Below are 23116 nucleotides of genomic sequence, written 5' to 3'. Positions count from 1 at the left end.
TTTTTTTTTTTTTTTTTTTTTTGTTAAATTTAGTACGCTGACTTGTTACAACTTACAATGTAGTATCTGTTCATACTTTAACTTTTATTATTTCTTTGGCAGATTCTGAGTTAATTTTGTGTTTTCTTGCATTTGTTATTTTTTGATTGTGTACTAGGATGAAGTTTTGCTTCTTCATTTGACTCCTATATATCTTGTGTATTTCTTGCTTGTATTTTTAGGACATTGGTGATAGGCAAAGCTTTTCCAGTTGGGGTTTAGTCATGTCTTCTTCATCAGCTTCATGGTACTCTTCTCTTGAGTGTTCATCTTCTATCATCAACTCTTCTGATGATTCATCCTTAACCTCAACTGCAATCCAATGGTTGAGGTTCATTTTTCTGTCACCATGTCCCCAGAGGGTCCTTTTCTCATCCATTGATCTCATTTTCCTGCTTACCCTAGTAGTGTTAGCTATCATTAGGTTCATAAGAAGCAAGAAAAAGAAGAGCTCCTCTGTCAATAGACCTCTCATTGAAAGAGAGACACCGGGCTTCAGAGTCACCCCTTGGTTCTATGTATCTCTGATTGTGACAGCTCTCTTAGCCTTAGCTTATACCGGTCTTTGTGTATTCACGTTCATTAAGGGGGTTGATTCAAAATGGGATGTGGTAGAAGCCATATTCAGGTCATTCCAAGCTGTGACTCATGTCATGGTTTTTGTTCTTATCGTGCACGAGAAAAGATTTGGAGCTGCTCGTCACTCTGTGCCCATTCGAGCCTATTGGGCTGGAAACTTGTTAGGCGTATGCTTATTTGTGGCCTCTGCAGTCATTCGCTTATTCAATAATGTTGGATACAAAAAGGAGTCGACGACAATGAGAGTTGATGATTTGTTTTCCTTTGCTTGTTTCCCTTTGTCTGTTTATCTCTTCGTTGTCACCATTCGAGGATCAACTGGAATTGTTAGTGTGGGTGGCGGGGAAGATGATGCAAATGGTAATGGTTCTGTTGAGGTGGATTCTAATGTCAGTGGCTATGCTACTGCTTCTTTGTTCTCTAAGGCAGTGTGGAAATGGATAAATCCATTATTGACTAAGGGATACAAGTCCCCTTTAACAGAAGACGAAGTGCCTTCACTCCCGCCAGATTTTCGCGCAGAGCAAATGTCAGAACTCGTGGAAAAGAATTGGCCCAAGCCAGACGAGGGTTCATCGCATCCAGTATGGAGAGCATTATTACGTTGCTTCTGGAAGGATATTGTTTTCACGGGTTTCCTTGCGGCTGTGAGGTTAGCTGTCATGTATATTGGCCCCCTCCTAATTGATAGTTTTGTTGATTATGCTTCTGGCGATAGGAGCAACCCCTTTAAGGGATACTATCTAGTATTGACCCTCTTTCTTGCAAAAGTGATCGAAGTCCTGAGTTCACATCACTATAATTTTCACACTGCAAAACTCGGGATGCTAATGCGATGCAGTCTCATTACTACTTTGTACAAGAAAGGCCTAAGGCTGTCTTGCTCTGCTAGACAGACACACGGAGTGGGGAACGTTGTGAATTACATGGCTGTTGATTCGCAGTTAATATCCGACATGGTACCACAGTTGCACTCCGTGTGGATGACGCCAATGCAACTTGTGGCAGCTATATTGCTCCTATATATTTATATTGGTGCACCTGTGGTTGCATCAGTGGCTATAGTTTTTTTACTAACCATTCTAACATTTGGAATAACACTTCTGGGCAATTTTTACCAGTTGAGAGTGATGAAGAATCGGGATTCAAGGATAAAAGCTATAAACGAATTGCTGGGCAATATGCGTGTCATCAAGTTTCAAGCGTGGGAAGAACACTTCAGTAAGAAAATACAATCGTTGCGTGGAGTTGAGCTCAGCTGGCTATGGAAGATCATGTGTATGACGAGTGTAAATGTGTCGATTCTTTGGAGTGTCCCAAACATCATTTCCTTGCTTACATTTGCTTTGGCGATTTGGATGAAAATCCATCTTGATACTGGGAAAGTATTCACGGTAATGACAGTTCTGAAAATTTTACAGGATCCTATCCGAACCTTCCCCCAGGTTCTGGTCTTTTTGTCACAAACCGTCATCTGTTTGAGGAGGTTGAATACCTATATGTTAAGCCATGAATTGGAAAGTGATTTAGTCCAAAGAGAAGATGATGGTTGTGGTTGTGCAATTGCAGTGGAGGTGAAAAATGGGAATTTTTCTTGGGACGATAATGATGAGAAAAACGTGTTGAAAGATATAAATTTCAGAATCAGAAAGGGGGAGCTTGCTGCAATTGTTGGAACAGTTGGATCAGGAAAGTCTTCCTTATTGGCTTCAATTCTTGGTGAACTTCAAAAATCATCAGGAGAGGTATGGAGTTTATTATCCTTGTCAACATGACGGGTCAATGTTTCTGATTTATTTATTTATTTATTTCATATAGACAGCATGAATTTGTAGAATTAGTTGTCTTTTCCTGAACAATTACTGATGCCTGACTTGGTCCTTAACAGTTGAAACTTTCATTTGCTTTCTGGATCCCAATTTTTCTTGTTCTATACTTAACAAGGATCGTCATTCCAGAATAGCAATCCTTTATCTCTATAACACTAGTTCTTGTGATGGTTACGTTATCATGTTGTATTACAGGTCAGAGTTTGTGGTACTACTGCCTATGTGGCACAATCCTCATGGATACAACACGCAACTATTCAAGACAATATCTTGTTTGGTTTGCCAATGGACAGGGACAGATACAATAATGCAATACGAGTTTGCTCCTTAGAGAAAGATTTGGAGGTTCTAGAACATGGCGACCAAACAGAGATTGGAGAACGAGGAATCAACCTCAGTGGTGGTCAGAAGCAAAGGATACAACTGGCTAGAGCAGTATATCAGGATTGTGATATCTATCTTCTCGACGACGTATTTAGTGCTGTTGATGCTCAAACTGGATCTGAAATATTTAAGGTGTCTGCAAATTACGCATCATTTCTCGAGTAAAATTGCTTGTTTGCATGATATTGTAGTTATTTTCGCTATGTATAAGTTAAATTATTCATTGTTTTTGTAGGGATGTGTGAGAGGAGCTTTGAAAGATAAAACAATTCTTCTTGTGACCCACCAAGTTGATTTCCTGCACAATGCTGATCTTATACTGGTATTTAAAGAATATTCATTTGCAAGTGCAATTATGTTTATATAAATTCTATACTATTTGAATATTGGGTTTCACTGAATATTGGCTTCATCACAGGCCAGTAGTGTGCATACAGACAAGTTCTCTGACTTCTATTCTCATTTAGGCATTTCAATTTTTTTCAGTACTTCTGGTTTCTTCTCTCATATTTTGAGTTGATCTCGATAACTCGATTATTAGGTCATGCGAGAAGGGAAGATCGTCCAATCTGGAAAGTACGGGGAGCTTCTTGAATCCGGCATGGATTTTGGTGCTCTTGTTGCTGCTCATGAGAACTCTATGGAGCTCGTGGAAATGAGTGCCACTGTTTCTGATGAAAACCATCCGCAAACACCCAAATCGCCCCACCAACAAGCTCCCAATTCGCCTATTAAACTCGAGGGCCAAGGGAAACCCAAAGACCAACCCGAGCCTAGTGCTGACTCCAAGCTCATTGAAGATGAGGAGAGGGAATCTGGGCATGTAAGCAGTTCAGTCTACAAGGAGTATTGCACCAAGGCGTATGGATGGTGGGGAGTAGTGGTTGTGATAGTTGTATCGCTGCTGTGGCAATTAGCTCTTACTGCAAATGATTATTGGCTTGCATATGAGACTTCAAGTTCAACCGTTTTTAAACCTTCTAGGTTCATGAGTGTTTACGCAATCATAGGAGGCATTTCGGTCATACTCGTGGCCGCCAGATCATTTCTTGTCATAGCTTTAGGTATGAAAACAAGTCAAGGCTATTTTACTGAAATCATCGGCAGCATCCTGCATGCTCCAATGTCATTCTTTGACACTACTCCATCAGGAAGAATATTAAGTCGGGTGAGTTCTACTCGTTTATGATTCAGATTCAATGCATTTTTATTCCAATACCACCTGAACTAATTTATAAATTTACCTTTCAGGTAACAATTGATCAAACCTCACTTGATATTATGATCCCAGTGTTTGTGAGTAATTCACTGCAATCGTTTTTCACATTATTAGGCATATTGGTTGTCATATGTCAGAATGCCTGGCCAACAATATTCCTCCTCATCCCTATCTTTTGGCTTAATGCCTGGTATCGGGTAACAAGAGATTTCTACTGCAATGCCATTGTTTTTGTTTCTGCTTATCAAAACTTTACATTTGAAGATCTTAAACTCTATACTTGTATGCAGAAATACTATATTGCATCATCGCGTCAGTTAACCCGAATGGATTCAATTACTAAAGCCCCAATCCTCCACCACTTCTCCGAGACTGTTTCTGGAGTTATGACCATACGTAGCTTCAGAAAGCAAGGCGTGTCATTCCAGGGGAACATTGACAGAGTGAATAAGAGTCTGAGGATGGATTTCAACAACAACGGGGCAAATGAGTGGTTGGGTTTCCGCCTCGAGTTGATTGGAAGCTTTCTCCTCTGCATATCCACCCTTTTCATGGTTATGCTACCAAAAAGCGTTATTGGATCAGGTGCCATTTATATTATTAAGCAACAATATTAACCGAACCACAGATCATGTTTGGTAATTATTATCTCATACTCTGCATTATTTACATTTTTTTTGTAAATGACTTGTGCTTTTTGTTTGCTACTAGAGTACATTGGCATGGCTCTATCTTATGGTCTGTCGCTGAATGCTGTTATCTTCTACTGTGTCTATTTGACCTGCATCATGGAGAATAAAATGGTTGCAGTTGAAAGAATAAAGCAATTCATAAACATCCCATCAGAAGCAGCATGGAAGACACCAGGCTGTGTCCCATCTCCAACTTGGCCCCATCATGGTGACATTGAGATCAAAGACTTGAAGGTAATCACATTCACATTCTTCTGTTATTCTTCTTTAGCGTTAAGCCTCGACAATTGTACTTGCAAGATTTTTTGCAGCATTGACATAAACTAAACTTGTTTATCTTGAACCAATTAAATCCCTCAAGAAAAACTTATTATTGATGGGCCTATACCTGGAAGTCGCGTGCTGTATCTTGCATTTTGAGTATTTGGTTAAACAGATGGCGTCATATGAAACTCTGAGCAGGTTAGGTATCGGCACAACACTCCTCTTGTTCTGAAAGGGATTTCCCTTGGCATCCATGGCGGCGAAAAGATTGGCGTTGTTGGAAGAACTGGGAGTGGGAAGTCAACTCTGATACAAGTTTTTTTCCGGCTGGTGGAGCCTTGTGGAGGCAAGATAGTAATTGACGGGATTGACATTTGCAAGGTAGGCCTTCATGATCTGAGAGCGCGCTTTGGCATCATCCCTCAGGAGCCTATTCTTTTTGAAGGGACCGTGAGAAGCAATATCGATCCACTTGGGTTATACTCTGATGATGAAATATGGAGGGTACTATACTATATTCCTCCTAAATAATCATCCCGTTTCAACTCCTTTCCTGTTAAACTAACAACTCCGTTTTCTGTTTTCTGTTTTCAGAGTCTCGAACGCTGTCAATTGAAAGAAGTGGTGTCTGAGAAGACTGGACAACTCGATGCTTCAGGTAGCTATACCTATATTGCTGTCTGCTTTTTGTACTGTCTCATTTGTTGAGCATATAACATAAAATACAAATGTGTATAGTCCAACTATTAGCTTAGACTTTTAGTTGCTGACGACCTTAAATTTGCTTAGTGGTTTCCTCGGGAGACAACTGGAGCATGGGCCAACGGCAGCTTCTCTGCTTAGGGAGAGTCATGCTGAAGAACAGCAGAATTCTCTTCATGGATGAAGCAACAGCCTCCGTCGATTCCCAGACAGACACCGTCATCCAAAAAGTCATCAGGGAGGACTTCTTGAACTGCACAATTATCACCATTGCTCACAGAATTCCCACTGTCATAGACTGCAACAAGGTGTTAGTCATGGATGATGGTGAGTTGGTATCTCGTTTTACTGATCTCCGTTTTTCTGCAACTTAACCGCTTTATTATACATTCGTTCTGGCTGGCATACTTGTTTTTACTGATCACCATTTTTCTGCAACTTAACAACGTTATTATACATTCGTGCTGGCTGACATAAATGCAGACGATGATGCTTGTTTTACTGATCACCATGTTTTTGCAACTTAACAACGTTATACATTCATACTGGCTGACATGATGTTCATATGAAAATCGCGTTTTTTGTTGTGTTTTATTTGTAGGGTTGGCGAAGGAGTATGATGCGCCAGCGAAGCTGCTCGAGCGGCCATCGTTGTTTGGAGCATTGGTTCAAGAATACTCACTTAGATCATCTGGAGTATGAACCACTTTCTAAGTTCACTGTTAGAGTTTATCTGATGAGAGACTTCAATTTGATCAGTTCAAAATCTTTAGGCCTGTAGCCTCTACTGTTTCCTCTTCTTACCCACAATTTTTGTTCAACATTTTGGTGGGTGAATAATGATAGCTCAATAAGAACTGCAATGTATATTTTTGCTTCCATATGTTCCTCCAATTCTATCCGGATAAACTTTGCCAACATTGTCCATATTGTATCACTTAGGTTAGTAATATATTTATTTTGCGATATGATGAACTTGTAGACCTTGTGATACAATGTAACGTTATCAGATACTTCTGTGTTACTGGAGGGTCGAGTGAACCATATTATCCTTGTTGATCAACTCACAAGTTTTGAACTCGAAGCATTAAAGGGAAATCAATTTTCTTCCATTTGAATCACATGCTATTGATATACATGATGTGTAGTGTGCATGAATAATTAGTCAATTTTATAAATTTGTAATCTTTAATACAAAAATCGCGTCCCACTCATTTGGCCAATTCTTCCGGAACAATATAATCATACTTTTAGAGGATCTTTGATTAAATGGAATTTTATATCACTAGACTAAAAGGTCCTTGTCAATCTTTATACTTATTATTCATTTACCATTCGAAACCCAACCAAACAATGAAATCAAAATTTTTAATATATCTTTCACCAATCAAACAATGTAATTAATCTTTTTAGAAATTTCTTTTCAATAAAATTTCAATTTTATTCTTTCTCAAATAATTGTCACGAACCAAACATGCCGTTAATATTAAGCACCAATATTAGACACTTAATTTTGTGCATCATACGAATAAATACTAGTCTACTATACAAATAAGAGCCAAAGAGAGTTAGGCCTAAAATGAGTAGAAAAAATTGCGGTCAAATTATTTAATCAAATGGATGGTTAAGATAATTCAGATTAATATTATTAATAGGGATTACCTAATTTAACCTTACTTTTATGATTATCCGTTAAATAATCTCTTCTCCGTTAATATTTCGTTAACTTTTAACTTACCCATTAATTTCTTTAAGAAAGGTCTTAGGTTCGAACCTCATCTCAATCAAATTTGACATAATTAAGTTTCTCACTCTATTTTACTCTTATTAAATTAAATAAATTCGTAGCTACAACAAAAAATGATACATATGTATTTCTTTAATTTAGAATTATGTGTCTACAATACCTTTATTTGAAAAAATTATTCATTATCAAAAAATTAAATTAAGTAAGAGAAATAATTTCATTAGTTATACTGTCTTTATTTTCTCTCATGCAAAGATTCTTTACATTCAAATTTATCAATTGATATTCATTACATTGTCCATTATCTTATTTTTACAATATCTTGTAATTAAATATCAAAGTTATAGTACAAAATAATGTTATATATTTATTTACCAAGTATTTTATTAATACTATGAAAAAACATTTTAAAATAATTTGAAGCTAATTATATTAACTACTTATGGATTGGTTGACAAAGAGAGTACTCAAATAATAACTCAACAAATTGAAGCAGAATCACTCTATTTTACTCTTACTGAATTAAATAAATTAGTAGTTACACCAAAAAATGATACATATGTATTTCTTTAATACCATGAAAAAAATAAAAAAGAATAGTTTGAAACCAATCATATTAACTACTTGGGGGATTTGTTGACAATGAAAGTACTCAAATAACCCATAACCCAGCAAATTGAAGCGAGAAACTACCTTTCAATATCTTTGGAATACATAATATTTTAAGTTTTCAAATTTTTCTTAAACTAGAGATTTCTTTATCCATAATAACTCATTCAACAATAATGGTTGAACCAAATGAACCCCGGCCCAAGCAGAACACCTAAAGGAAAGTCCATAGCTCATATATCATAACCCATTGCATGACGTTGTCATCTATACTACCAACAGTAACCGAATTGCAAATAACACACTACCAACAAAAAGGAAGAGAACAAATAGTAAAGATGAAGACAATGACAATGTTACTCAAACGAGAATTAAGAACACTTAGAAAAATTCAAATTAAAAGTAGTATTTATTTAGACTATCATTTTTAGACCAAATATTTAAACTATCGATTTTACAAGGTTGCAAACATTTATCTTAGTAATAATTATAATTAATTTTCTATATTATCTTGGATTCATATACTTTGAGTTAGATATTTAAATAAAAAGATTCGACATTCAATTACCCATGTATAAACTTATCCTATATAATCTTACATTGATATACTTTCAAATATTTATTTAAATATAAACATTGGACATTAACTCATTCGCGCAATGCGCGTATAAAACTAGTTCATATAATAATAGAGGATAAGAAAGTGAATTTATAAGGATTTTTTTTTAAAGGGTGAATAATTTTATTATTATAATTTTTTTTTGAAATACTCATAGTTTCTTACGAAGGTAGTATATATTCTATATTTTTTCAAAGATTTTTATTCAAAAATCTAATTCCCCACCACCGAAATTTGAACTTATGACCACCCATATAAAATGCTAACCGAGATATCATGATAATTAACAATTTTAATAATTTTATTATTATGATTATTTTAATACATCTTACAAAAAGTAAAGATACAGAGATGTGCAGAGTTGGAATCAGCTTAGAATTTTAGTATAAGCTGTGAGTTTTAATAAATAAATTAATTAAACGTTACGGAGGTATTGACCGTATTGTCATCATGCCATGAGTCTCCTCAATCTTCGTCGTCAAATATAAATATTTTTAAAAAAAATTGTAAATTTTATGAAATATTGTAGTGAGCAAATCATGTATGCACTTCTGGAAATCAGCCTTTAAAATCTCTGGTTCAAATTTTGGTGATACACTGATACTTGTGAAGTGCTTGATTTGATGCTTATTTAGTCGGAGAGTCGAGTGCTCCATGTATCGACGGCGATTCATTCTAGGGTTCCGTCGGGTTTTTGACTTTCTGCAATGGGAGCATTAACGATCAATCGGAAACGCGGCGAGGATTATTTCGCAGTGAATTACAGAACTCCGGTGCCCAATTTCGATCGCGTTTCGAAAAAGCCCAGGCTTTCGCCTTCCGTCGTACGACAAGTTCCTGATTTGGGCCGACCCGTCTCGGCGAAGTCCATAGTTTCGAGGCTTTTCCGTTACCCGGAAGTGGTTGCGCCTATAAAAAGAGAAGTTCACGCTCCTTGCAGACAGAGCAGATTCGGGTTTTCTGCGAATTCGAGGAATTCGTCGAGCAGCGGTGATTTTAGAGAGAAGTCGGGTAGTGAAATGGGGAATATCTTCGGTAGGCCGAGCAAGAAGGAGAAACCGAGGGGAGTTGAGAGCTCGAGGTTTGGGAAGGAGGTGATTGAGATTGATTGCGATACTAGGAAAGGGGATGCTTCTGATGATTCGACTGTCGAGGAGATTGAGGTGGTGGAGAAGGCGAGAAGAGTATCTCCTCCAAAGGATGGCCATGGCGATGTTGAAATGTTAGACAATTTCGAAAAGAATGATGTTGGGAGGAAATTTCAGCCTACACGTTCTTCAGGGTTTGCAGAGTTGAATGATGCAGTTATGAAGGTGGAGACTCCAGTTAAGACACTTGATTTGGCACCAACCGGCGACGAATTTGATAACTTGGGCCTCCCTTTCTACAAGAAGTTGCTTAATAGTGTCCATAAGAAACACACAGATGATAATTTCAAACGGCTAAATTTTCAGATAGATTATCATGAGAGACGTCGCAAAACATATCAGTTGTTGCGGCCACAGAAGAAATCTGAGGAGTTGATTGAGGTACTGTTCCTCAGCTTGCTTCTTTGGACATGTTATGCTTATGCATTTAGTCTTTGTATCCATATTTCCATTTTCTTGACTTGCAGGATGTGATTCCGGAACCTTTTGTCCCCAAGGAACCTTTTATCCCACTTACTGAGAAGGAAGAGGCTGAAGTGGCTAGTGCCTTTTCTCATTCAAATCGGTATGAGTGGTGCATCCTTTATTTGTTACAATTTATTTGCAGAGTGAAATTTAACTTATTGCCACTTCATTTTCTGTAGGGGGAGAGTTTTGGTAACTCATAAGAACTCTAATATTGATATTACTGGAAAGGTGTTGCAGTGTTTGGGACCAGGGAAATGGCTCAATGATGAGGTGATGCTATTAGTTGCAGATACTTGAAGATGGAAAATTTTTTCATTTCTTAAATAACAGAGAAAAGGGGTAACAAGTTCTTAATCTAGTTGTTTCCATGCGATCTCTTCATTTGCAGGTTATTAATGTGTATCTAGAGTTGTTAAAAGAGAGAGAGAAAAGGGAACCCCAAAAGTTCCTGAAGTGTCATTTCTTTAACACATTCTTCTACAAGAAGGTAATCTCATCAACCTCACTTTTTTTGCTGAAAAAAATTACTACCTAGTACCTTAATCCTAGAATTTTGTTTATGTTGCTAAATGGTAAAGACTCGGGCTAATCTGTTCTATAACTGATTCATGCAGACTTTTTGCTTAGTCTTTAATGCATCTAGGATATTCCCATCCTCTGATTTGATTCCTGACTACCACCTATTTTGAATGCCCTGCTTTTTTTCTTCTAGTGTGATGTATTTAGTACTAGCTGCCCCAAAATGCATCATGTATTTAGTGTGATGTATATTGAGTAGCATTTTGTTGACCATTATATATATTTGATATCAATGCTTGTAGTCACACATTAATTTGTCTCTAAAATTTTAAAGATATGGCTTAATCTGGTCATTCCATCTTAATTTGGTTACTTTGGTGCTCAGTTAAATGGGAGTACTGGCTACAATTATCAATCTGTGCGAAGATGGACTTCTCACCGGAAATTAGGATACTGCCTATTTGAATGTGACAAAGTAAATTTTCATAATTGTTTAGTTTCCTATTACTTATATTATTTGAAAATTTCAAGTGTGAATTAATATTGAACTAATTACACAGATTTTTGTCCCCATTCACAAAGAAATACATTGGTGTTTAGCTGTCATTAACAAGAAGGATGAAAAGTTCCAGTATCTTGATTCTCTAAGGGGAAGAGATTCTAAAGTTCTGAAAGTATTGGTAAGTTATTGTAAAGGAGTGAATAAAAAACATATTTTCCTTCTCTCTCTCTCGGTTAGTCTTTGATCATACATAATGTGTCATGAGCACAAAGGAGAGAGAAGACTGTACTTATTGTGGATTGAGGGTTTGGATTTTTTTCTAAAATATGTCATACCCAAGGAAACCAACTATATGTGCATTCATATGCAGGCTAGGTACTATGCTGATGAAGTGAAGGACAAGAGTGGTGAAGTCATTGATGTTAGTTCATGGGAACAAGAATTTGTTGAAGACCTTCCTGAGCAAGAAAATGGGTGTGTATGCTTAAATTAGTTTCTCAAATAATTTCTTCCTTATCACATTGTTTACATCATTTTGGGGTTTTTGGCATATTGCCTGTTTTCTTGCAAAACTGGTTCCTTAATTTCTAGATAAACAAGTGCAACTGTATTTCTGTGCTTAGGTTGACTTGGTATCTGTCTCCATAATACCACTAAGATTACTGATTAACTTCCAGTTGGTGTCAAACTGGCAATGATTTTTCATTGTAAATAAGATTATTGTTGTATGAACATTGGACATTTGCATGTGTCCCTAGATGAAACATTGTACAAATACTCCAACAGATTATTTCTTATATTCTGTGGACTAGTATTGTAGATGGAGCTAGTATTTCTTTTGACTTTTTCAAAATGGTTGTATAGTGGTTTTTAATGTCCTGAAATATCTTTAGATAATGTTCATTCCAAAGTATAAAATTCAACCGCATTTAAATGTTTCTTAACTTCTGTATCTGACATGTTTGCTGATGTACCTATCTCCTTGACACTGCAAAACTAGTTCCTCAATATCATGTGTACTTTTCTTTTCTTGTTCACTGCCATTTTTTGTATTGTGGGTGCAAGAGGGAATTAGCATCTCTTCTATTTCTCCCCTTTCTTTCGTTAGAGGGGTGGTTGTCTTTGCCACATTGACTTTTCTTTCCTTTTATTGGAATATCCTTAATCTGATCAGCATATTTGGTCATTTTTCATTTCTAATTAGGTTTGACTGTGGAGTGTTCATGATTAAGTATGCTGATTTCTACAGCAGAAATATTGGGCTCTGTTTTAACCAGGTAAGCTGCATGTAAAGCAATTTTTTCCATTGGCACTTTCTACTTGATTCCATTCCTCCCACCCTGTTACCCCATGGAAACTGTGGGGAAAAAAAATCTTGTTCTCTCTCTCTCTCTCTGCCTAATTATTAATTAATTTATTGTGTTTTAAATGTATCTTTTATGCAATTATACATTTTAGAAGTTGGCTTCCTGAACTCTGAACATGTAGAAAGGAACATAAAACTTGTGCTTTATGGCTGTATAATACTAGAATTTATGTGTAAGGGGTACATCTTAATATTATATTTTAACTGATGAATCTTCTCAGCATGTTTGTTCCTGTTATTCAGATTATAATAATCAATATTTTTCTTGAATCCATGTACAGTTTATGCTTATGTTGTCACTTAAGTAGTTATAGTCGATGGGGAAAGTTCAGGCTAGATTTTGAGTTTCTGGGTAGTATGTTTTGTTTTGTTGCAGAAATGAGCAAAAAATCAGTTTTATTCCATTTCTTTTTGTACATTTTTATCTGTACTGCAGTTGCTAGCTTTCTAGTTTATTACTTGTTGAGGGGGGAAAAGGGTGTTGTAGGTAGATATCTCAGTTAGTCCATGAAATGTTATGATGTTTTGTTTTTTACTTTTGGTTTTCTGCAAGTGTAACAAACCACAAGAACTTAAAATGTCTGAACTATGTTCCATTTCCCTGGTAGGAACACATGCAGTATTTTCGGTTGAGGACTGCAAAGGAGATTTTGAGGTTGAAAGCAGAGTGATCAAGCTTGAAGATGCTCTCCCGCGTTCTAATTACCGATAATGAATCTTACAAAACAATCAGTGGATAATTGATTAGTGTGCAGATATGATATGGTGTTTCTTCTCTCCATTCAAAATTCCGTTACGTACTATAATAGCTCTAGCCAGTGGATGCCAGTTTTGCAGTTACTTTTGATTGAGTGAGGTGTATTGTTTTGTTTGTAAAAACCTGGTAAGCCATGGTTTGTAGGGGGGCCTTTGCCTTGTACATGAATTTCTAGGGATCCTATCCTAGTGTTGATGGTTAGCTTTTTCTTCCTACAGAATTTTGCCTCTATTTAGGCACAAGTCTATATGCCTTGTGAAGATTAAATCTGATTGCTGCTTTGTCCTTAGTTTTCTGAGTAAATGAGGATTGTTTCTTGTAAATTCATGCCTTGTTATTAGTTTATACTCGGGAGTTTAGAATAAAAAGATGATGCGGAGGAACCGGGAGTTCAAAATCCTTTCTCGTATGAAAAAATTAGTATGATCAACACTCAGAATTATCATCCTTCAATAATTATATCATGGACTCGGGTCCATCCTACAAGGTGAACCCATTACAATTTGAATTGTCAATATGTAGATTGTGAACATTCGATATATAAGTTGTGAATATTCAGTATGTAAATTGTGTATTTTTGACCCGAATTCACAGAATAAGTGCCATCATCCTTAGCACAAGGTATATAAAGTTGCTCAACTATACTCTAGATGGTAGAATTCAACACATTATTCGAGTTGGGATATGTTCAAGTGTATAGGGCTTAAAGCATTTGAGATCTTTCAAAGATAAAGGCATAGTGGCAACTATGCAACTAACTAATCCTATTTTGAGCAAAAATAAAGCTCAAAAAATAATGAGTCAAGGAAGAAACTCTTCCTCGAGGTGAAGGTGCACCAAAGAGAAACTCTAGAGGTCAGTGTATAATTGCTGTCATTAATTTAATTAAATTGCAATTGCAAGGAATTAAAACCAATTATCTCTCGAATCTTGAATGCAAGAGCACTTCATCAAAAGCTGTTAATAATTTTTCATTATATATTTAATAGTACAAGGATCTAAATTGCACATTTTTAGTACAGAAACTGAAAACCTATCTTGAAAAATATTACAAATCAACAAAGTTTATATGTGATATTGCATGGCAAAAAGAGCAATGCCGCCTCTCGCTGTAAGCATCATCATCGCCTAGCGGGGTGGCGGCCTCTTCCTACTCAGGATTTCATGTTCTTTAAGTCGATGCTGGAACCTTGCAAGACGGGCTTGGAGGCTGACCAAACTTGCCGCTTTTCGTGACAGCACGAAGTTCAATTGGGTCACGTAGTTGTCAATAAGACTCCCGGGCTGATCAACTTCAGCCAGTAGCTTCATTTCCTGATAGATAGCACAGAAAATTTGAATAATACCAAACACATCTTAGGCACAGCTACATACTGATACATATATATCACATGATGAGTTTTACTATCAACTTTTAGTATCTCGACTTTTGTGGCATTTTCATCTGTAGTGTTAGACTATCATATATTTCATTATTAGTCCCCCAACTTTGAATCTCTTACACAAGTGATGTTTGGATAGAAAACTTGTCCAAAGGGTTAAAGGTGGTAAGAAATTCAAAGTTAGAGAGACTAATAGTGGAAAAAATAATAGCCGAGGACTATAGGAAGGTAGAAATACTACAAAATTCAAAGGACCAAAAGCGGGAAAAAACTCTTTGCAAGATTCACATAGAAGGGAGTTTGGAAGCTAACTCACTTCACGGACAATCTCCATGGTGTCTTCAATTTCTCTTCTATGGGCAGCAATCAAAGCTTCCTCTTCCTTTATAATATATAGAGAACATCAAAATTAAATCCACATCAACTGAGCAAAGCTCGCATATTAATACAGATATGAGCAAAATGCAGCAGCATATTTATTACTAACCTCTAGTATTTCATTGACATTATCATCTTGTGAAGGTGAATCCTGTTTTGATCCAATACTTCTTATATTAAGGCTGCTTAAGTTCAGTTCTTTATAACCTTTACTGGATAAATCAAGGTTGCTTGCATCTTTTTTCAATGAATTTCCTGGCCTTTCAGGTATTTCAGTTTTTTCATCCCTATTAGCTTTCCTCCGAGGGGGAGACACCTTTTGCACCCTCTCTTCTGTACTAGAAGGGCCACCATAAGCATTCTTAGCTTCAAGCCTATCACTCCCGTTAACACCAGAAGTTGCCCCACCTCCCTCCTGTCCATTGAAAGTAGAGTTTGATGGAAAACTGGCAGGTTGTCTATCAGATCCATTAGAGATATTGTAAGATGAACTTTCTTTCTCCACAACCCTTCTACTTAAGAAGGGTATTTTAGATTCTTGGATCTGCTCAATGAGATCTTCTTCCTCCGCAGAAATGGCCAAAGATGGTGCTGAAGAAATTTCCTTGTTTAGAGAAGGTAATGTGCTTGTACTTGTGCTTGGCTCCTTTTTTGTGTTTCCACTCTTCGAGAGACTTTTAACCCTGTTATTCAAATGCCATTAGCTAAAGGCATCTAACAAAAGTAATGCCAATATTGAAATTATCCTAAAAGATGACACACCTACCTATCAGCATATCTTAATGTATTAAGTGTGTGTTCACATGAACCAGCATTTGGAGAAATGCAGGAGATCATGACAGTCCTTGAATTACCAACAAATGAGTCACGAAGCACCTCAGTTAGTTTGCTCCCTCGAAATGGAATATGAATCTGGTCATTGTCAAGAGCACGGATACACTCTTTAAGAGCTAACAAACTCTTGTTAATTTCTGCTCCTTCGATCCTGAAACATACCAAAATAAACTTCTCATGGTGAGATGTAGATTTGAAGGTTGATATATCAATCCTGGAATATGGTGATGCATAAATAACACAGGGAGATAAAGCCCATAAGGAAGAGTAACACTCTGTCTAGAATAGCAGGGAAGAAAGGTGGCAGAAGATAAGAAGTATTTCATCCAAAGCACAAATAATTCAAATCAACCTGAGAGAAACTCTAGAAATTTGTTATAGACTTATAGGAAGTATTAACTTTACATATCGGCATCCCTTCTTCATTACAAAATAATTTGGATTTATCTTTTGCAAACTGATTCAAATCTCATATTTCAGTTGTGCTAGGGTAGGCAGCTAGCAAAGTAGCAGAAAAATAATAAAGACACAGAAGCTAACAGTACATGCGGATCCTTTATTCCTTTTCCACCACCAGTATTAAAATATCAAAATGGAAAATGAACTACTGCAGCTTTATATGAAGCATGAACTCTGACCTTGTTTGTCGGTCATTATCAGTTGTATCAGCACCTCTTTCACTACCAGCAAGATCAATGAAAGAAAGCTTCCCAACCACCTTTCCATTCTTGGATTCATTTCCATCATTATTTCGACGAGATTCTTTTACTTCTTTGTGTTTCTTGACAACAAGCTGTAGTATAGCATGTGATCTTGATGATTCCTCATTAGCACCAGTGGACCCTGTACTTCTTGCAGCATTTCCCTTTTCAATGAACTCTTTTACTATCTGCACATCAGAAACTTCAAACTCTTGCAGTCCAACAATGCAAACCTGTTGCCGCCCATCTTCTCTCATACAAAGTTTCCTATATACAATTCAAGTAATTGGTTAGCGTTGTGCATCTCCACATTTCAACTTCAATCATTAAGTTTGCTTTCAAGCCACAATTATACATGCACTAACAAGTAGTTCTTCAAACATCAAACATGCACTTGTATAAGCAAGACATTATGCACCCAACCATCATATTGATTTACACACCACACTATCAAAGACTTCTACTTAAAAGGACCCCCATGATGCTCTTCATTTCTTTTCTCATGCTTTCTCACACATAATTTTTAGCATATTTCAGGGAGTAACATAATGATAGGAAGCCATTCATGCAGAAAACAAAAGAACAACTTTTACCAAGTAATGTAACATAATGATCAAGTGAACTTCACATGCTGAATAGTCACATCTCATCTGTAATATGTCTTGAAAATGGAAAGAGCACATTAAAGGGAAAAAAAAAACAAAAAACAGTAAAGATACTAACTTCCGATCACTGAGCAGATCAAAAAGTTTTCCACCATATATTTCAAAATAGCTAAGCCACAACTTGAATCTCTGATTACGATACATTGGATGGTGCAACAATCTAACAAGGTCTTCTGCAGCTCTAAGAGGTAGCGGTTGCATTGTAAATGTCTTACCACTCCCTGTGCCATAAGGGGCAGGGGGTTACATAAAGTCATTGAATAAACAAGTTAAGAATCTACAACTCATGTGCAGCAAGCAGTGGTTAACAAGAATTCAGGATACCTGTTTGACCATAGGCAAAGCAAGTTGCTTTTGTACGCTGAAAAATAATAGGAATAATTGGTTCCACCGTAACACGATAAACCTGTGAAGAAATGTATAAGAACCAATTTAAAACTTATGCAAACATAAGTAGAACCAAGCACAGTAATCCACAGAAGACAGGAAATAGAGAGTTATTAGGACAGGGAAACTGCACAATGTATTGCAATTCACCAATTCCAACTATATTCAAAACCATGGGGTCAAGAATAGTTCAAAATATGCTGGCAGATCTTCCATCAACATTGACAATGAAAAAAATACCTCATTATTTGTTACATGTTCATCCAGCACAGCATCAAAGCAGAATTCATGCTTCTCCACATAAGCAGTCAAGTCGACCTTGTGCAATAAAAACGAAACTTAGTTAAAATGAGCAGCTTTTAGTAGCACAATCCACACAGCATATGACATAAGTATCTATTGCAAGTTTCAAATAGGAACCAAACCTTAAGTTTGGGTTCATGCACAGTGAGACAACTATTGTCTGATACGGTGACAATATCATCTTCTTTACGAGAAACTTCCTTCTTGTTTAAAGGTCTTTTGCGCACCTGCAAGAAATATCATCAGTTTAAAAATAAGGAAGCAATATAAACACAATAAGGAGGTAACAGAAGTAAATGAAGTGAGTAGTCATCAATCAAAGAGGAAAATAAACCAAAATAGCTCCACATGGAGGTGGAGGACAAGGGGTTTATAAACCAATAGACATACCACTACTTTGATCTTCGCCACATTGTTTTCCCTTGTATTGTTTTCTTTTTCACTTCCTGGAACACTAGTTGAAACATCTGAATCTATCTGTGACTTCTGTGGCAGACTGTTCGGCACATCAAAGTCATTATCAAATGCTTTGTTTACAGCAGGCATGAAAGGTGATGGCTCAAATGGCTCAGAAATGACATTCTGAAGAGGAAATGAAAGCAACAAGCTATTAGTCAGACATGAGGTTGAGAGAGAGGGATAGAGAGGAAAGGAGGGGTAGGGGCAGAGGGCCACTAATGATCATAAATACAAAACATAAACTCAATCCTGTAATATATGCCCAGTTTGGATCTTATCAATAAGATGGCTTGCTCAGTAGTGATTCCTAGCTCAATAATGTCTATTTATAGTAGAGAAGGAACTTAATAACCCATAATTAAAAACTACTTTGAGTGCACAAGTCCCATACATCGGTTAAGAGCTCTGTATCATCCATAGCATGCAGATCCAAAAGTCCGGCTCCAAAATCTCCCCTGAATTCTGGAGAATAAAGTCCTTCTGATACAGGAATACCTCCTGAATTTTGGGCAGTTGGGGTATATGGTTCAGAACCAGATTCACCATTAAAATTGAGGTTTCTCATTAATCTAAAAATCCTTTGTTTCTCTTCTACAGACTGTGCTCCATACCCCTGAAACATTATGCAAAGCTTAAGCACTACTAGAAAACTGCCAAAATGTCAATATGCTGCAACAACACCCCACATTCCAGGGAACATGCATTCAACACCCATAATTGTCACCAAACAGATGTTAGTAAATCCCACATGAATTAGCAGAGAAGATATGCTTGAGAAAGAAATATTGAAAAGGAAAAACTAGACTGCCGGCAAGATTAATATAAAAATCCGTGCATGCCCCAGAAAAAAAAAAATTATTGGGAGGACAAAATGCCAAAGGATTGCACCACAGGAAGTAACTATCATGGTCCAATAAAAAAAAAATATACTAAAGCAATGATTTTAAGAATCATCGAACATCGAGACAAATTCCACAGTCCAGATTTAATCAACCAATACCAATTATATGGAAAATGAAAATAGATTTAACATAGATCATTACCTGCATAAGGAGGTTGGGAAGTAGGCGATTATCGACACCAGTGGAGGCCAAAGGAGAGGCCAGATGCTGCAACCCGGCAGACTGAAGCCAGCGCGCCATGACAGCGTCTCCCGCATCGCCGGCGGGGCCGGCATTGCTCGGGTGATCATACAGAGCAGTCGCCGCCGAATTGCTCTGCTGCATCTGGCCACCCATGTGGCGCTGCGACCGGCGTTGCGGAGCCAATTTCAAGATCTGTTATTCCCTGTTCGCCAATAAATTTCAAAACAAACAAATCAGATTCAGATCACCGTTCACGGCCTGATCTGTAAAGAAATGCAACGTACAAGGGGGGAGGCGAAAATCGGAATCAAATTCACGCATTCACGCGCGAATTCAATCCAACTCAATTGAATCCGGAAACCAATAAATCCCGATCGCAATCCCCGAAATGAACCGCACAAACATCCTTCAAATATACGCAATGCATGTTAGATGCGGAACACATCAAACACCAAAAACCTAACACAAATAAACACAACCAAATATATAAAATACATACAAATATTCATTCAGAATTGAATTGAATCCAGTCTTCGGAGACAGATCAGACGGGTAAAAGAGAAAGCAAAACCCTAATTTATTGAAAAAATTTCCCCCAAAAAAACTGTTAAAAACTAATGGAATTGTTGTGGATGAGAAGATGAAGATAATGGAGGGAGTAATTTTAACCTTCTCCTGACAGAGAAATTGTATCTGTATCTATAGGTGGTGAATACAAATAATCATTCTTTTTTTTTTTTCCTTTTTTTTTTTTTGAATTTAGTTATCTTAATTTGTTGACAGGTATACATTTATTTTCAAAGTACCGAACGGCTAAATTTGAATATATGCATGGACGGAAATGCCCTTGGATTCGAAGCTAACTTTTTAGGTGCCCGCCGAAGAGTGAATTAAACTTCACTCATTATTTTAAAAAAAATAAAAAATTAATCCACAAATAAATTTTCTAATTCACCAAATAATACTACACAAGACAAACAAATTTTTTTTTTGGATTAGACTACGAGGTATCGTAAGCAAACTCTAACTGTATGAGGTACATTTAAGTCTGTTCGTATCGAATCGACCCAATTAAAGGGTAAAGTAATGGCTAATTATTGATTTTTTATACAAGTCAAACAAATATTTAGTTGTATGGCCTACTCTAAAATGTGTGATAAAGGTTGAAGAATACCAAACAAAATAAGTTTAGTACAAATTAAACAAATTTAAATTTATACCATTAATTCAAAGTTGGTGTTAAAATTAAGTGATGAGATATTAAAGTCGGACAATTTGATCATTATATCAAATTAAAGATGTGTCATATCTTAATTAAAGATTTAAATTGATAATTAAATTGAAATACTTAAAACAATATATAAAAAAGAGCATGTTAGATTATCTAACTTTTTTTTTATTTTTTTATTAACCTAGGTTTCAAGCTTCGCCAAACTATTCCAAACCCATTGATAGTGTAAATGTAAACGGGGTCTACGATTACGCTACGGATACGTGTGTTACGTGTGGTGAAGGATGCCGCTCGGCCGGTCAATCGGTTGCTCTACCGGTTGACGACTGAGCGGTAAGAAGCTATATCGCTCTACGGGTGACGAACAGTAACAAGGAGAGAGCAAGAGAGACGAATGAGCAAATCACAAGTGTATTAGTGTAGTACTGATGAGTCATCCTCCCCCCTTCAGCGAGGGGAATTAGCCCTATATTTATACAAAGTGGATTCACTATGCACATGGTGTCTGATATGCAAGTGGAGGGCATATGGGCTGTCACTCCGCAAAATGCGCATCGGTTTGCTCGAAGTGGTTGAGTTACTCGAGGTGATGAAAACACGGATCCCTTGTTCCCGAAAAGTTGTCGGTCGTCACATCAAGCAACTGTTGCGCTCGTGAGCCTCCAATCCACAAGGTGTGTTGCTTCCGATCATGCGGCCGACGGACCGGGTGACCGTCGACGGACCGGTTGGGTGACCGTTGACGGACAGGTTGGGTGACCGACGGACAGGTGATTTACGGACTGACTAGTACATGTGCATATTTACCCATCACAAGTCCCCCACTTCTTGAATCTGCGAGAGTCGTTAGGTTCGAGAAGTAGAATGTGCTCCAGGCGGCTAACTTGTTGCGAGCAAAGTCTCCCTGGCTTGAATGCCTTGATAATCCGTGATGAACCCCTCAAGTTTGATTTGAGCAGGAGGGGCGTGATTTACGCGGGTTGCCTCGTTAAAAACCTTAGACTAAGAAAAACCCTTTGGGAAAAAACCTAGCTAAGGGAAAAAGAGTACAACCGAAAGCATAATCACTAAAGACGGGTTTGTCCTGGTTGTTTCCGGTCGTCGAGCAATGGATCATTTAGCGGGTTTTGTTCACACCTTTTCCATGGTTTGGAGATGGGTCTTCCCTTGGTGATACCTTGGTCGTTGACGGACCAATCAAGTTTTCCACGGCTGGGGATGAGGAAGGTAGCACATACGAATCACCGAGTGGTTGACTTGACCAGGCAGATCCAGACCAAATGGGGTGATTGTTACCGGTCAGCTGAGTGATTTTTATGATTTGACCACCTGCGTGTATATTTCCTCCAGTTTGATACTTTGGACTTGCCAAGAACAATGCTCCCACTACTAGTCTTACATGACCCATTAGCCTTTTTGGATCAACCCACTTTCTCAAAAAACCCAAATTTTTTGTATAAATATCCTCCTACCATCTTCACTTCACCATCAAGACATTCCTAAGCTCTCAATCAAGTGTATCATCAATCACCTCCAAAGCTACCAAGACCAAGCAGGTAAAACATTATAACTCGAAGCTATATCGCTCTACGGGTGACGAACAGGATAAAGAGTAAGCAGGAGAAAGACAATCGGAAAATCGCAAGTGTATTAGTGTAGTACTGATGAGTCCCCCAGTGAGGGGAATGACCCCTATTTATACAAAGTGGATTCACTATGCACATGGTGTCTGATATGCAAGTGGAGGCATATGATGGCTGATGCACTCCGCAAAATGCGCATGGTTTGCTCGAAGTGGTTGAGTTCTCGAGGTGAAAAAACACGGATCCCTTGTTCCGAAAAGTTGTCGGTCGTCACATCAAGCAATTGTTGCGCTCGTGAGCCTCCAATCCACAAGGTGTGTGCTTCCGTCTGCGGCCGACGGTGGGACCGTCGACGGACCGTGTGCGGCCTGACCGTTGACGGACAGGTTCGGACCGTGACGCAGTCGACGGACCGTAGGGTGGACTGACGGTTGGTACCGGACGACGGTGATTTACGGACCGACTAGTACATGTGCATATTTACCCATCACAAGTCCCCCACTTCTTGAATCTGCGAGAGTCGTCAGGTTCGAGAAGTAGAATGTGCTCCAGGCGGCTAACTTGTTGCGAGCAAAGTCTCCCGGTTGAATGCCTTGATAGTCCGTGATGAACCCCTCAAGTTTGAGTTGAGCAGGAGGGGCGTGATTTACGCGGTTGCCTCGTTA

The 23116-nt window shown here is 37.6% G+C and overlaps 3 protein-coding genes across 5 annotated transcripts in view; 2 read left to right on the top strand and 1 right to left on the bottom strand.

The window, feature by feature from the left end:
• The window catches only part of LOC116002537 (ABC transporter C family member 4-like), a 9002-nt gene extending 2270 nt beyond the window's left edge, over positions 1-6732 (top strand). The window contains exons 1-12 of one of the 2 annotated variants that reach the window (XM_031242708.1): positions 1085-1270; positions 1740-2363; positions 2643-2963; positions 3067-3153; positions 3373-3999; positions 4083-4247; positions 4341-4635; positions 4762-4976; positions 5205-5510; positions 5601-5664; positions 5796-6035; positions 6310-6732. In XM_031242708.1, coding sequence (XP_031098568.1) covers positions 1205-1270; positions 1740-2363; positions 2643-2963; positions 3067-3153; positions 3373-3999; positions 4083-4247; positions 4341-4635; positions 4762-4976; positions 5205-5510; positions 5601-5664; positions 5796-6035; positions 6310-6410 — 3111 coding nt within the window. In that variant the 5' untranslated portion in view covers positions 1085-1204 and the 3' untranslated portion in view covers positions 6411-6732. Of the gene's footprint in view, positions 1-221; positions 2364-2642; positions 2964-3066; positions 3154-3372; positions 4000-4082; positions 4248-4340; positions 4636-4761; positions 4977-5204; positions 5511-5600; positions 5665-5795; positions 6036-6309 lie in introns of those variants that run through there. The other variant, XM_031242707.1, reaches the window with a different exon arrangement.
• A 2455-nt stretch (positions 6733-9187) lies between these two features.
• On the top strand, positions 9188-13766 carry LOC116002431 (ubiquitin-like-specific protease ESD4). The gene is made up of 9 exons (XM_031242570.1): positions 9188-10212; positions 10299-10396; positions 10476-10569; positions 10688-10786; positions 11204-11293; positions 11379-11498; positions 11691-11794; positions 12525-12597; positions 13295-13766. Exons 1-9 carry the CDS (start codon positions 9391-9393, stop codon positions 13355-13357), a joined length of 1563 nt encoding a protein of 520 aa, XP_031098430.1. The 5' UTR covers positions 9188-9390; the 3' UTR covers positions 13358-13766.
• Positions 13767-14389: 623 nt separating this feature from the next.
• On the bottom strand, positions 14390-20323 carry LOC116002254 (kinesin-like protein KIN-13A). Of its 2 annotated transcripts, XM_031242359.1 has the most exons (14): positions 20137-20323; positions 19922-20043; positions 19596-19839; positions 18944-19165; positions 18484-18675; positions 18216-18320; positions 18031-18108; positions 17728-17809; positions 17462-17624; positions 16676-17005; positions 15970-16188; positions 15313-15886; positions 15142-15207; positions 14390-14757 (listed from the first exon to the last, which is right to left on the bottom strand). In XM_031242359.1, exons 3-14 carry the CDS (start codon positions 19788-19790, stop codon positions 14572-14574), a joined length of 2412 nt encoding a protein of 803 aa, XP_031098219.1. In that variant the 5' UTR covers positions 19791-19839; positions 19922-20043; positions 20137-20323; the 3' UTR covers positions 14390-14571. The 2 variants fall into 2 exon arrangements, with proteins under 2 accessions (XP_031098219.1, XP_031098220.1); XM_031242360.1 differs by lacking the exon at positions 20137-20323 and having other exon boundaries at positions 19922-20062.
• Positions 20324-23116: the final 2793 nt, after the last annotated feature.

Source organism: Ipomoea triloba, chromosome 13 (genome assembly GCF_003576645.1).
Source record: "Ipomoea triloba cultivar NCNSP0323 chromosome 13, ASM357664v1".
In the NCBI taxonomy this organism is placed as follows: domain Eukaryota; kingdom Viridiplantae; phylum Streptophyta; class Magnoliopsida; order Solanales; family Convolvulaceae; genus Ipomoea; species Ipomoea triloba.
Note: the sequence above shows the minus strand (reverse complement) of the source record. Positions and strands in the feature narration are given on the sequence as shown.

What these genes read in the sequence shown, in the direction of transcription:
- LOC116002254 (XM_031242359.1), bottom strand. Translation starts at nt 19,790, where the DNA reads ATGGGTGGCCAGATGCAGCAGAGCAATTCGGCGGCGACTGCTCTGTAT. An exon ending in ATACAGAGCTCTTAACCGAT is followed by an intron (nt 18,676 to 18,943) that starts GTATGGGACTTG and finishes TTTCCTCTTCAG; the next exon opens with AATGTCATTTCTGAGCCATT. An exon ending in CCATGGAGATTGTCCGTGAA is followed by an intron (nt 14,758 to 15,141) that starts GTGAGTTAGCTT and finishes GCTATCTATCAG; the next exon opens with GAAATGAAGCTACTGGCTGA.
- LOC116002431 (XM_031242570.1), top strand. Translation starts at nt 9,391, where the DNA reads ATGGGAGCATTAACGATCAATCGGAAACGCGGCGAGGATTATTTCGCA. An exon ending in GCCTATTTGAATGTGACAAA is followed by an intron (nt 11,294 to 11,378) that starts GTAAATTTTCAT and finishes CTAATTACACAG; the next exon opens with ATTTTTGTCCCCATTCACAA. An exon ending in CTTCCTGAGCAAGAAAATGG is followed by an intron (nt 11,795 to 12,524) that starts GTGTGTATGCTT and finishes ATTTCTAATTAG; the next exon opens with GTTTGACTGTGGAGTGTTCA.